The 15040-nt window shown below is 50.5% G+C and overlaps 1 protein-coding gene across 2 annotated transcripts in view; it reads right to left on the bottom strand.

Annotated features, from left to right (window-relative positions):
* Positions 1-4541: 4541 nt before the first annotated feature.
* Positions 4542-15040, bottom strand: part of BTD (biotinidase) — a 29640-nt gene continuing 19141 nt past the window's right edge. For both annotated transcript variants that reach the window (XM_037061335.1, XM_037061334.1), the window contains exons 2-4: positions 12026-12290; positions 7326-7475; positions 4542-6077 (exon numbers count right to left, since the gene is read on the bottom strand). In XM_037061335.1, coding sequence (XP_036917230.1) covers positions 4791-6077; positions 7326-7475; positions 12026-12274 — 1686 coding nt within the window. In that variant the 5' untranslated portion in view covers positions 12275-12290 and the 3' untranslated portion in view covers positions 4542-4790. The remainder of the gene's footprint in view (positions 6078-7325; positions 7476-12025; positions 12291-15040) is intronic.

Here is a 15040-nt window from a genome sequence, read left to right as displayed (position 1 = left end):
AAGCCCGGGAGTCAGAAGATCAACGGTCAACCAAGTCCTGCCCTTAAAGGGCACAGCGTCCCACGTTTCATTCTGCCCAGGTCAGATGACAGTATTTCAGAAGATGCAAACACTATCAAGATGCGAGCCCCTTGGTAAACGAGTCCTTGGGCTTGCAAAGAAGGTTCAGTACAGTGGAGGCTCAGACACCCAGGAAGCGTAAAGACAAGCAGCAACCCCCACGCACGTTATTCAGGATGTGGAAGCACTAGATTCAAAGGCCATTCCTCTGCCGGCTTTCTCACACTGGACTGACTGAATAGAGGGGTTATTCTGGAAATAATCGTAAATAATACATTAGTCTAATAAGCTTTCTGCATTCACAGGAAGCCTCCCATGAACCTTCAAAATGATATAGAACCTGATGACAGGCAGGTTATTTCAACTATAAATTATATTTTCTTACTAATTTGGCCTTGGTTAAACAAAACAAAGTAGAGCAATATATTTGCATGACAAAAAGTCACCCAGACAGGGTAAGAATGGGTTAAAAAGTAATAGGCGGAGAGGAGGAGAGCTGAGCATTCTGGGCCGCGCATTGGTCCTGGGGTGCAGATTCCACACTCCAGCTCTGCTGCTGAGTGCTGCTTAGCTGCAAGCAAGGCGCTTCCCTCCCAGGCCTCAGTGTCCTCTTCTGTAAAACGGGCACCGCGCCTACCTCAGGACCTGGTGTGCGGAGCTGATGACTACGGCCTGTGCACCTGCTTTGGGAAACGCACAGCATTAGAGCCGTAGCCTCACACTTGACTGAGACCAGGATCCCTCGGAGAGCTTGGGCCCTCTGCGCCCCAGACCCTGATTTGGCAAGTCAGGGGGTGGAGCCCAGGAAGTTGTATTTCTAACCAGTTCCCATGTGCTCCTGGTGTGCCCCGCCCCCCCCACCCCCACCCGCCACCACTTTGAGAACCACTGGTCTGCATCACTCCACACTGGTGGGTGGCTCTCGGCCGGCGGTGTGTCTGTGTCTTCTCTTCTTATAATGACCCCAGTCACACTGAATCGAGGGGCCACCCTACTCTAGTATGGCCTCAACTTAACTTATATCTGAATCACATCTACAAAGACCCTAATTCCGAGTGAGGTCACATTCTGAGGTCCTGGGGGTTAAGACTTCACAATTTGTTTGGGGGAGCACAATTACCAAAACACCCTCCAACTCCAGCGAAACCTTCAGCTCAGCACAGCCCTGGGCCGTCATCTTGGCTGCAGCCTCGTGAGAGGCCCTGGGCCAGAACCACCCAGCTAGTCCACGCCCAGCTCCCTGACCACAGACAGTGTGAATTCATCACGCCCATGACTATTTGAAGACGCTGGGCGTTGGGGTAACTGTTACGTGGGACTAGGCCGCTGACCCAAGGAAGGCGGGGAGGGGGGGGGGGGCGGGAGCGACTTGGCAACCAAGACTCAGGCTCCCGGCCTGCTCACAGCCCTTCGCGTCACAGCAGCATGTGTTTTCAATCTGGGCCTTTTTGTTGAGAAAACATTTGTCCGTGTAGTGGGCGCTGGAGCATTTCCGAATTTCAGGACAAATCAAAGCGGCTGACTCACCGCTGCTCCCCTTGGAGCCCCGCTTCTGGGCGTGGCCCCCGCCTGGGCTAGCAGCGGCGCCCTGCCTGGCTGCTCGGGTCAGGGGCCTGCTCCCAGCCCAACGTGCGAGGGCCAGGAGGCACTGCGCAGGGCCACCTGCGGGTGAGGGGCGGCCCAGGGGCTTTCCCTCAGCAGCCGCAGCAGGCAGGCTGTCCCCTCGGGCGCTGTCTGGGCGCCTGGACTGGACAGGCCGCGAGCGGGGCGTGGTTCCCTTTCTCCAGGAGCAGGCCCGTTTGAGTGCTGCGAATGCCCAGCAGCTCATTTGTGTCTCACTTCCTCCGTGAGGAGAACCGCAGACTGGCCCCGCTGCCGCTGCACGAGGGACTGTGTGGGCCAAGCCGCTTCCCCCAAGTCTGATTTGGCCAAAAATACATTGGGTTTCCTGCCTTGATGTTATTGTCAAGATTGCCACTTGCTTCCTGAACTTCAGGATCACAGTTGACAAAAGCATATCACAGCCATTAGTCATAGGTGTATTTTTCCCCTGAAAATGATTTATTTTACTCATTTTCCCCTCCTCTACTTTGTTCTGCCATCCGGCAGCTACTTCTTTTTATTGTAAAACCATTTTGTTAAAAAAAATCATTTTGTTTTACCATCCTTGCTTCATTCCTCTTCCTTTCTATGTCATGAGAAATTAGCTCTAAGTTGTCAGTAGAAAGTCACTAAGGAAAGGTGTACGTGCTCCGCTCAGAAGGGCAGAATGTGCATCCAGCAGGTGCTCTGTAAATGATAACTGGGTCAAGTGGTTCCACCACACCTGTATTTGGACTAGCTTCTTGGTCCCTTTCTCAGGCTGATTTGAATCATCTTCGCATGAAGCAACAATACACATTTTTAAGATAGTTTCTGTTCCCTGGGGTTTGGGCAAGGAAGCCAGCGGCCAGCCACATCCGGAGCCACAGGGTCCCGCCAGCTCACCCTGCCGGTGTGGTCTGCACCAGGGAGGGCAGGCGAGCTCTGTCTTTGGGTGGGAGAGGCCCCACTCCCACTCCAGGGCATTTCCCAGGGCTTCCTCGGGAATCCGAGAAGTTCCTGCTTATTCCCTGGAGACGTGACTCATTCCAGGCCTTTGTGGGCGAGCAGTGAGTCAGCGGGGACTTTGCCTCCTTCCCACAGGGATTATTCAATGCACAGTGCAGGGATGAGAACACTGGGGCACAGTGAGGTTTAAACAAGTTGCCCCAGGCCTGAGTGGTGAAGAGTAAACAGTGAGGCCAAGACAAGTAAACCTGGCCAGGCTCTAGAACCTGCGTTCTTTCATAACCTGCCTAAAATTCATTTTTTTACTTCATATAATTACATTCATGCACACGTTGTTTCTAAAAACCCAATTTAAAAAGGGGGCTATAACTGGCCTTGGCTGGGTGGCTCAGTTGGTTGGAGCATGGTCCCACACACCAGAAAGGTCGCGGATTCCATCCCAGGTCAGGGCACGTACCTAGGCTTCGGGTCCAGTCCCTGGTCAGGGAGTGCAAGGGAGCAACCAATCGATGTCTCTCAAATCAATGCACATATCCTTGGTTGAGGATTAAAAAGGGGAGGGGATATAACTAAATAACCACAACATTGAGGATACAAAACACAGGTGGCTAACTGTCCAGCCTTTTGAAAAATTATCCATTTCCCACTTAGAAATGAGGAAACAGTTACTAGGCATAGAGTCAAAATGACTTTGAAATGTCAGCTAGAAACAATGGAGAAATGAATGGCCTAACAAAACCTTCCCACGCCAAATGGGACGATGTTGTGTCTGGAACTGGTATGTGGGAGGTCCTAGCTCTGGCCTGGTGGGCTCTCCACAACACCTGTTGAGCGAGTAAACAAATGAAGGACTAGAGCGGGCCACCCTCCACAGCAGTTCTGGCAACTTCTCTGCAAGAGGTACAGTGCCTCTCTGCAGATGAAAGGCTCTTCTCGAGGCGGGGGGTGGAGGGGTGGGGGGATGGGGAGGTGGTAGGTGGAACTGAACTCTACTCGGGCAGCAGTAAGGCTCTTGCAGAAAGCTGGCATGATGGATGAAGGTCCCTGGAATCGCTGGGAGAGACTCCTATTACTCACACCTTCCGACTGCTGCCTGTCTCCAGGGCCTTTTCCCAGCAGCCCTCTCCCTGGGGCTCCGAGCTCTTTCCTTTGGGGCACAGTGGATCCCACCCTACACATTCCGTTCACTGGCAGAAAGGCAGACGTGAGGAAAACTTCCCTTCTGTTTCAAGCTGCTTCAAAAGCCACAATTCTGGTGTGGTTGGTGGCTCTGGTGCTACCATTTCCTCTGGATAGAATTCTGGCCGACTAGAATGGGAAGNAACTCTACTCGGGCAGCAGTAAGGCTCTTGCGGAAAGCTGGCATGATGGATGAAGGTCCCTGGAATCGCTGGGAGAGACTCCTATTACTCACACCTTCGGACTGCTGCCCGTCTCCAGGGCCTTTTCCCAGCAGCCCTCTCCCTGGGGCTCCGCGCTCTTTCCTTTGGGGCACAGTGGATCCCACCCTACACATTCCGTTCACTGGCAGAAAGGCAGACGTGAGGAAAACTTCCCTTCTGTTTCAAGCTGCTTCAAAAGCCACAATTCTGGTGTGGTTGGTGGCTCTGGTGCTACCATTTCCTCTGGATAGAATTCTGGCCGACTAGAATGGGAAGGGGGCCCCCCGGGCAGCCATTTCCATGGCAGCTTTTGCTTTGTGAGTTTGTTTCTTGCCTTAGAAAAGGTTTGAGGTCCTGGGCGTCACTGATCGACAAGAACCAGGAAAACACACACGCCACTGCTCTGTGGGGTGTGCAACAGAAACTGTCACTTATTTCATCTTATTTTAAAATCCTCACCTGAGGATATATTTATTGATCTGAGAGAGAGTGAGAGAGGAATACCAATGTGAGAGAGAAACATCAACCAGCTGCCTCCCACACCGGGCACCAAACCCACAACCTAGGTATGTGCCCTGATTGGGAATCGAACCCACAACCTTTTGGTGTACAGGACGATGCTCCAAGCGACTGACCCTCCCAGCCAAGGCTGTGTTAGCTCTGAAAGCCAACTGTGTAATGAGAGATTTGCTAGAGAAAGGCGTGGTTTGGCAAAGGTAACTGTGGGTAGAAAATACCAGAACATGTCTCAATGATTTGCATGTAAGAGGAAGAGACACTGGGTGGAATCTGCCTCCCCTATTTGTTCCCAAAGCTCTCAGGATGGGCAGAGGTGGTCCCAGTGCTGTGAGCTGTGGCCTGTGCAAGTTCAGGGCTATCCGCACGGTGGCCAGCGCCCAGCCCCCACTCCCCCGAGTCCCTCTCATACAACCGCCCATAGAGGGCTCCTGTCACCAGACCAGAGGACAGTCTGCTCTTTCTCAGAAAATAGTGGTCGTTCTCCCACCCGAGCTGGTCGGGAGTCTCCAGGGTCATGCCTGAGGTCAGAAGCAGAGGAAAGATATAGGGAGTGCTGAAGTTGCCCCATAGGTGAAAGTCAAACATCCCCGTGGCCTCTGGGATCTCTTGCCCGCAGGTGTCAAAGCTGAGACCCCCACACTTGACCAGGGCGCAGACTTGCACATAGTAAGTGCCGTGCACAGTGTGAAGGCCATCAAAGACCCCCAGGGCATACAGCTCTTCGGACAAAGTGGGCCTCTGGTAAAGTAAGTAACAGCAGAGGCCGTTGGCACAGACTCGGAGAGAGCCTTCCTTTTCCCGTACGGGGACCAGGGTGAAATTGTCATACATCATCTCGGAGTGGAATGTGGGAGGAGCATTCGCGTTCCATCTGGTGGCTCCATCACAGAGGACTTCCTGAGAGTCCCTCTCACAATATGGGTCACCTGCCGAGACTTGTAAAAACTTACTATGGGATGGGTCCACTGTATCTGTGGCATTCCCTGTGCCAACGAGACGCTGTGGGTGCCTGGCTACCTGGGCAATTATAAGGTGGCCTGTGACATGTTCCATGTCATGGTGCCACACGGACTTCAGGGGCGAGTGTATGCCACTTCCAGTCATGCCCGAGGACGGCTGGTGGATGTTAGCAGCCAGGAAGTTGACCCCAAAGGCCATGGCGAAAGCACTCTGAATCTGAATAGCCGCCAGCAGCGGGAGCTGGTTCATCCAGGCGGCCGTAAACACGATGTGCTTCACCTCAGGGTCTCTGAGCAACGAGACGGCGGGCTGGAAGAACAGCACGTCAAAGCAGGTAAAGACGCCGAACCTGCCAGCAAAAGGGGTATCGAAGGTAATGTGATCCACTTGGAAAGGGGTATCAAAAGCTGCCTCGAAGTAGAGGTTGTGTTTGCGGTAGCGGTCTATGAGGGTTCCATTGCTGCTGAACACAACGTTCGTGTTAAACTGGTATCTTCCATCCCCCGGGCAGCGGGGGTCACTGCTCTGACATGGCTGCTTTGTCCCAATATTGGCCACCAGGAACATGCCCCCCCTCGCGGCCATGCAGCTCAGGCGCTGGAGGACCTAGAGGGGAAAAAAGGAATCGATAAATGTGTAAGATCTTAAATGGCTTTTTAAGATCCTGCCTTTTGCCTTATAATTTTAAGGTAGAAAAGGAGCTGTACTCTGTCCATAATACATAAAGAGCTTTCACTGATCCAGTGAAAAGTAACCACCACTGAAAATGTACAAAGGATATGAAGAACTCACAGAAGAATAAATACAAATGGCCAAGAAACATCTGAGAAGAGATGGTCAGCCTTATTAGTTCTAAGGAAATGCAAATCAAAATAATGATGAGCTATATTTTTCACCTTCATAATATTGGCAAAACTTCACAAGATTATTCTACTTCTACGTTGGCCAAAGGCGGGAAAACGGGCACTCATGCACTCATATACACTGGGAGTGTAAAGTGAACTCAAAATCTTTTAAAGGGGAAATTTGGTACTCTTTAAGATAATTTAGGAGGAGCCTGGGGGTGTGGAGGGTTTGAGCAAAAATAAAAGAACGCTCAAGGATGTGGACAACAGTGGGGTGACAGTGGGGGACAGGGTAGAGGAGGTGGTGGAGGCTGAAGGGGGGATAAATGATGAAGGAAGGAGACTTGACTTGGGGGGTGAACACACAATACAGGGTACAGGTGATGTGTTGTAGAACTGTGCACCTGAAACCCATATAATTTTGTTAACTAGTGTCACCCTAATAAATTCAATTAAAAATTTTTTTCAATGTGCATATCCTTCTGCTGAGAAACTCCATTTCTAGGAATCTCACCTGACAGAAAAACTTAGATATTTCACAAAACTATGTGTACAGGATATTCACTGAGACACTGTTTATAACAGCAAGAGTTAAACAAAGACTAAGCCTCCAGTATGCTAAAAAAAAAAGGGTGTCTATTACAAAACGCCCAGAACAGGAGAGATGTACTTGGAGGCACATCAAATTGCTGATGGCGGTTTCTCCAGGAGGGAGGCAGGACGAGGGCTGGGGAGTGGTGACAGTGGCTTTTACTTGCTCTTTGTCTGTTTCACAAGCAGGTATTCACGCACTTCTTGTGTGGCTAATAAACAGAACAACCCACAGACCAGTACATGCCTCGTACACCAGACATCCCTTAACGGGGTGCATGTGGCACGTGCGGCATGGGTTTCATTTTTAGGACCTCAAGCCTCCCTTTCAGTTTCATTTAACATGTCTTGGCCCCAGGCTGGGTTCATCTCTGATGCCTTTGGCCCACCGGGGAGGAAGTCTGGGGTGCTCACACACCTCCGTGTCATTGAATCGATGGGGCTCTAGGCATGGGTTCCACCTGACGACCCGGGGAGACGGCATGAAGTCCAAATAGGGGTAAATGGATGTTCTTGTAAAGTTGAATCCATGAATGCCGTCTTCTGGAAACACTATAATCTGTACACCCTGTAAGTCAAAAACATCGAGGTATGTTATCAGATAACGGGAAGTATCACTTCATTCATGTATTCATTCCTTCATTCATTCATCTAGGAGCCATCAAGCGACTGCTGTGTACCAGGACCAGAGGTTAAGAAACGACAGCTGAACTCTCAACGGGGGTCTGAGTCTGGGGGAGGCCATCTCACTTGGCCTAATTCTGAGGGAACGAAAACAGAGTCCTCTGGGATGACCATGTACCCGCGGGCATGTCCAGGAAAGGAGGGTTGAAGGGAGCAGGAGTTTGCCGAGCAAACAGTCAGGGGTTTGGAGTTCTTGGGGGTGCCGTGGGAGATGGGGCCAACTAAAAGAGGTCTTGAGTACTGGGCTCATGACCAGATGATGGATGTAGCATCTCCAGCCCCTTGGGTTTTAACCTTCACTGTGCATTCAGATCAGATGAGGGACTTCTGAAAAAAACACCAAACGACCCCTTGTGCAGGACTGATGCTGGGGCCCACCCCTGGAAAGCTGCTTCAATTGATCGTGGGCAAGACCCTGGCAGCAGAGTTTGTTTAAATGCCCCCGGTGATTCCAACGTGCAGCTAGGGCTGGGGCCCCCTGGGCCGGGGCTGACTGCAGCATAGAAACCAGGGCCTGCTCTCGTGTGCAATTCCCCAGCTGGGAATTAGGAGGCCCCCTCCAGGATCCTGACCACACCACAGGCCTTATCCCGCACCTGGGGACTCCTGGGCTCCCTGTGCTGTCCGCAGCCACCCGAGAAAACCCCAACAGGACAGCCCTCAGCTTTCAGCGCCCAGGCCTCACGGGCCGCCATTCTCCACCTACGCGGCTCCAACCTCGAGCCTGGGACGTTGGCCCAAAGTGCAAGGGGAGGAGGAGGGCAGAGAAGGCATGAGTAATCTGAAATAACGGGCCATGTGAGTCACTTATTTCTGGAATGCACGGAAAACTCTCTGTACAACTTTTCCGATTATAAAAGCTTCAAAAATTTAACTGTGGGACAGAAAATAAAAAGCATTCATAATCCTGTGACATAAAGATAGTTATTGTTAATATCTTGACTAGTTTCACTCTCTCTCTCTAATTTAGATAATAAATATACAGTTTTCCATCTTTACTTTCTCACTATATAAAACATCAGGATTACAAAGACACCTTCCAAAATGTAGTTTGTAACGGCCACTTTTAAGGGGACACCACAGTTTCTGCCTTGTTACCGAACAGGTGAATGGTTACCAACTTGTTATAAACAGAACACCGCGGCGACCCTCTGCATGCAGGGTGTCCGAAGCACTTGGTGATGCGTGCTGTGCACAGACAGGCCTTTGTTTGGCAATCTGGTTATTTCCTTGGGATAAAGTCTTACAAGTGAAAGTCCTGGGTCAAGGGACTATATGTTCGTAACACACCCCGCTGAATAGCCTTCCAGAAAGTTGACCCCGTGTAGGCGCTGCAGCAGAGCGTGAGTGGTCAGCTGCAGCGGACTGCAAAGGGGCCTTTGCGCAAACTTGGAAAGGCAGCAGGATGAAGAACAGACGCCTTTCCAAGGCAGACTCGGGTGCTAATTAACCTCAGTCAAGGACCACTTATCTAGGGAAGGTACCGCGTGCGGCTCTGCTGTTTAACAGGAGAGTATCACCCTAATGATTACAGCTGCATTGCCCTGTAGCGCGCCTACCGACAAATTCATTCCAACGTTCATCTCCCTGACTGATACTCTCACTATTCTCTGCTGAACCTTTCTGGTTCCTTCAAAAACCAATGAGTTAAAGAAAAGCTTTGACACGAGTTCAATTCCATACTTGTATGACTTATGTTTTTTTTAAGACTTTTTAAAATTTTATTTATTTTTAGAGAGAGGGGAAGGGAAGAAGAAAGAGAGTTAGGGAAACATCCATGTGTGGTTCCCTCTAACGTGGCCCCCACTGGGGACCTGGCCTGCAACCCAGGCATGTGCCCAGACTGGGAATCGAACCAGCGACCCTTTGGTTTGCAGCCTGCACTCAGTCCACTGAGCTACACCAGCCAGGGGTGTATGACTCATGTTTTTTAACTTTTTGGCAATTATACTTGGATAATTCCCTGTAGTAAAAACAAAACTCTGCGAGCACTGAATGAGTTTTTAATAGACAATGGCAGTTAAGTTATGTATAAATATTAGATTAACATTACAATTGAACTGGATTTCCTGAAGGCGTATCTGCCAGGAATGAGCAGGGGAACCGAACCTGCGCTGGGGCAGAACTTTGGGTCTGAGGTGATCGCCAGTCCTCTCCAGGAAATTCTAGGAAGGAGCACTCCGGATACAAGACTTGAGCAGGGTTCTGACAAACTCAGCCGAGTTCAAGAGCTCCTGAGGAATCGAGGCTGCCAACCCAGGCGACCGAGCAGCAGTGTCTGCCCGCGGGACCCCTTTCTTCCCTGCAAAGCCTCCACCTAGAGAGAAATGGTTCCATTGGCGTGTTCAGGGACCACGGCCCTTATCACAAGGTTGGCATAAAACTCTGACACATGCTTTGCATCGATTTGTCTTACAAGTTGCTTTAACAAATGTAATGACATAGGGCAGGGAGGTATCTATACACACTAAACACACTCAGATCTGCTCCAGCCAATGTGGCCCATTTGGTTGGGTGTTGCTCCTAAACAGAAACATCACAGGTTCGATTCCTGGTCAGGGCACAAGTGTAGGTTGTGGATTTGGTCCCTGGTCATGGTGCATACGAGAGGCAACCAATCAATGTTTCTTTCTCACGACAGTGTTTCTCTCTCTCTCCCTCCCTTCCCCCTCTCTAAAGTCAATAAGCAGGTCCTCCAGTGAGTACTGAAAAAAAAGTGAGGATTGAGAAGAAACTGGATGTCAGGTTGGGAACAGAAGAGAGGAGCATTATCCATCAGAAGGAGCTGGAGCAGGTCTTTGCATCTTTATGCACCTTCCCACATCAGTTGTATGTGTGTGTGTGTGCCTTTCTTAACGTAGCTATAGAGAGTGGCTGTCCAGGCCACACTGTCTGCCCTGAGCAGAGAGAGGGGCGGTTTGGGGCAGGACCTGTTAGCATGACTGGTTCTGCCCTCAAAGCTCCCGGACACGGGGAGGTTCTGCTCATAAGGAAGCAGAGCAGGGCTTCCTCCAACGGCTGGGCTCACTCGCTCAACCGCCAGGGTTAGAGTCCAAACTTCCCTTTGGTGACAGGTTTCCCAAAAGGGCACTTGCTTACAGTAACATCTGGCACCGGCATTTCCTTCTCTGCCCCACCCTTCCTGGCAGGAGTTGGAAATGTGGGCTGAGCAGGAAGCCGACACAAAGGCCTGCACCGACTTCCCTTTGTTCCTTCGGGTCCAGCTCTCTCTGGACTGAGTTCTCAAGACTGTTCGCTGTCTGGCACTGAGACTGGAAGTGAGCCCCAAATAATCTGAAGACAGCAAACAGCAGTCCTGTGGGTGCCTGCTATTTCAGTTTGACGCAGGATGCCTCAGAAAGAATGACGGGCCGTCATGCCTGGCGGGTTTCAGATGTTCTGCCCATCAGAAGCCACCGGGAGGCCAGCAGTTGAAGGGGTGGCCGCCAGAGGGTGATGTGGGTGGAGCAAGGAGGGAGGACCGGGTGGGGTAGGGGGTTTGTATTGAGGGCCAGTGATGATGTTTTGATAGTTATTTCCTGCTACTGAAATTTGAATCTGAGTGAATTGTCCCTATTTCTGATGATGTCAGTATTGCAGAGACATATTCATAATGATCAAATCTTCCTTTCTTTCCATGTGTATCTCTATGAAACAGATCCAGCTGATTTTGCATGTAAATACCAAGAGCAATTTACCTGGTACCAAACCCACGCCCCAGTGTGGCCCCTCCGACCCTCACCCAACACCATTCCCAAATGTTCCGGAATCTCTCCCCGGTGGGTGACCCCTGCCTGGTCCTAACTGTGGTCAGCAGATCCCAGTGGAGGATTTTGTGTGTTTAGGCCTCATTTCCTTGTCTTTTTCCTACTCTGTTCCCAGCTTTTGCCAATTTCTAGTTTTTACTCTGTAGTCCCAGTCCGTGTTTGATTCCATTCCATGGAAATAAAAAGTACGTTGTATATACAATAACAAAACAAAAAAACAAAACAAGCCAATGCCCAGCCCATAGCCCATCCCACGATGCAGGCATGGAGCGTGGGGTGCAGGCACCCACATTTGTTTACAACTGGCCAGGCGATTCCTCCAGGCAGCCACATCCAAGAACCAGGGATCCAGCCCTGGCTCCTCAGACTTGAAGTGAAAGGCATCACCAGGAATCTTGTGAAAATGTAGGTCTGATTCAGCAGGCCTGGGGCAGGGGCCTCATTCTGCATTTCTCTCAAGATCGGAGAGGCTGCCGAGGCGGCCGAGGCTGCGGGTCCATGGACCCCTCTCTGAGCAGCGACACTCTGGCCAACTCGCCACTTCAACTCGGCCTCACCAACCACACTGATTTTCCATTGGGGTAGCAGGAACCCCGACCCAGGGCGAACAAGCGATTTCCCCCTTCTGTGACACAAACCCAGACTCTAACCCCGGAGTGCATCTTGCCTTTTGGGCGGCAGTCATGACTTGCTCTTCGTAGATGTCGAGGTTCTGGTTCATCAGCTCCAAGGCCTGCTTGCGGCTGACGAGCGCTAGAGGGTCCGGACTCTCGATCAGCTGGTGCTCGTACACCGCGGCCACGTAATAGTCAGTGTCAAGGCCTTCAGCTGCGCCGCGCTCCCCGGAGGGGACTCCCAGGGCCACGGCGTAACAGCCGCAGAGGAGAAGAGCAAGGGGGCGGCTGGTTCCAGACATCGTGCGGACCGTAAACCTGGAATGTAACGAGGCGGGGGAAACAGCTGAATAAAGACTCCTGCCAAGAATTTAACTTTTGCAACTGTTATTTATTAATTCCCAGCAATTAAACTCAGCCGCCGTGGTACTGCCGCTCAAAGAGGTTGTTTCATGTTCCTAATAAAAGGGCATGTGTTTCTCTCCAAACACATAGCTGTGTTTAAAATGGCTCACTGCGTTAATAGCCTGGTTTGAGAACATTTCCAAAACACACCCAGTGTTTGCGTCACTAATCTCTTCTCTAGCCGCACACTTCCATTCCGGGCAACACTAATTATTCCGGTGGTTTTACATAACTCTGTGACCTATTCCGCATCCCACGACCGGCCCTCTGCTCACACACACTCACTACGGGTCACTCGCGTGCCCAAGCTACCATTGCCGTGCTCCCGCTGACACAGCCTGGCTTTCCTAGTTGTAAAAACTGGGTGGATCAAAACTCTCCCTGCACTTTGTGGGTTAGTCACGAGTATACGGGATAAGGCTCCCTTTACTCAACACGACATTCTTTATTTGGTGCGAGAAACTGCTGGCTTCCACTTGAATGCCAGGATCGACTCTGTTATAAACAGATAGAAGACTTCCAACCAAACCACGACTTTTTTTCCTCCTTGAACTTGACCATTGCCACTGCCCATCACCACTTTTCAAACTCCGTCTCTGTGACTCCCAAACTCTTGTTAGAAAGCGTATTCATTGGGAAAGAACGTCCTTTTGCAGTGATAACATGGAATTTCCTAGAAAATAAACTATAATTTCCTACCAAGTAAACTCAGCTTTGGAGCTTCCCCCATAAGATATTAGAAGTGATGTCACCCACAATGACACTTCTGACTGCCTTCCACCCCATGAACAGGAATTTTTATTTCTAATCATATGTGTTACTGTTTTAGAGCGATGAGTCCAATTCTGCCTTAGCATCAGCCTGGCCCCCCAGCTGAAGCCCTTCCCCGGGCCCAGATGGGCCTGGGGTGTGCCCTGTGGACATGTGCCCTGTGGAGGTGTGCCCTGTGGAGGTGTGTGCTGGGGCCGACCAACTGCCCCAGAATTGGGATTAAACACCCAGAGAACAAGGAGAAGTTGAGGAACCATACTGCTGCTCTTTACAAAGAAAAATAACAGTCCCTGCCCTAGTCTGACTCATAACTCCTAGGTTTCCACTTCAACTTCTCCAGGCTACACATTTTGTCTTTTTTCTTCTCAGAAGTCCCAGAAACCATAGAAGTAACCATAATTATTTTTAGCAATAGAACAAAGACTAGGGGTGCTCAGTCATTATCCTCAAAAAACCAAATGCTTCTCACAGTAAGTGCCGTTCTGCCCCCCGCCACTGCCCCGGCTCACCCTGTTAGTACTTTCCCCAGGGGACAAATGTGCCATCCACACCCCAAGCCCCAGGGTTGTTGCCATTCATCTGAGACACTGTCAACATGTTTTAAGATGAGAACAAGGGGCCTTTGACTGAGCAGTCATGAGTTTTTGAGTAAAAACAAAAGTGTAATTGATAAGCTTTCTTCTCTGAATTTTGCAGCTGAAGACCAACCAGCAAGGAATAATTTTAAAAGTCTCAAAGTCTATTTTCCATTCCATCTCTGCTTTCCTAAAGATGATAATGGGGAGTGGCTTGGGGGGATCTTTCTTTTTAAAAATATTTTAAAAAGATTTTATTTATTTATCTTTAAAGGGGAAAGGAAGGAGAGAGGGGGAGAAATATCAATGTGTGGTTGCCTCTCTTGTGCCCCCTACTGGGCATGTGGCCCACAGCCCAGGCATGTGCCCTGACTGGGAATCCAACCCATGACCCTTTGGTTTGTAGGCTGGCGCTCAATCCACTGAGCCGCACCAGCCAAGGCCTGGGGGAGAATCTTTCATTCTCAAAGTCACAGTCACAGTATTTCTACATTATCAGGTTTTGGCCTTATTAGGCAATGGGGAAACTGAGGCTGGGGTGGGGTGGGGTGGGGAAGGGCCAGGAGGCGTTCCAGGAGGCGTTCCAGGAGGCGTTCCTGCGCCTGGTGGCAGCAGGTCAGGAGTCCCTGGGGCCCAGGCTGGCGATCACAGCAGCCCCCTTGCCCAACTAAGAGCTGTACAGTTCCAATCTGGGAGCACAGACCATTTGTTTAAGCCTCACCAACTTGCAAGGCAGCAAAACAAGGAAATGGTGGCAACAGCAAGATAGCACATTGCTTTCTATCTTGAGAAAATAAAATTTAGCCTATTTACAAAAGGAGCCGGGTAGGAGAGCTGTGAGTGGCAATCATCTGTGCGTGAACAGAGGTGGGTTGGTAATAAGAGGTTATGCAGATTCAACCAGGTATTCATGCTTGAAAGAAGCAGGCTTAATGAGGAAGGTGAGAATGAGTAATTACATTAAAAATAGGAGCAATAGTTTGCCCTTCTGAAGAGTGGGGAAATAGCACTTATTTTAACTGAATTTGCAAATGTTGCTTTCCCTCTGCATCTGGCGCTACACAACTGCCTGGTGGGGGCGGGGGGCGGGACCGAACAAGGTCGATGCAGGGACTCTGAAGGGCACAGCAGGCAGAACCAGAAGGGCACAGTTTCCAGTGGTTACCAGGTGCTGTCCCGTGACGCCATGCACAGGGCGGTGTGGGGGCTTCCTGGGAATAAGGGGGTTCTGCAAAGTCATGAGGTCCTTGGAGATCCAGCAACTGACCCACCTTCAGAGCTGGCCAACACCTGGACCATAAACAAAATGGTTACCAG

This window comes from Sturnira hondurensis, unplaced genomic scaffold (assembly GCF_014824575.4).
Source record: "Sturnira hondurensis isolate 20B ecotype Veracruz unplaced genomic scaffold, ASM1482457v3 Scaffold0013299, whole genome shotgun sequence".
NCBI classification, from domain to species: Eukaryota; Metazoa; Chordata; class Mammalia; order Chiroptera; family Phyllostomidae; genus Sturnira; species Sturnira hondurensis.
Note: the sequence above shows the minus strand (reverse complement) of the source record. Positions and strands in the feature narration are given on the sequence as shown.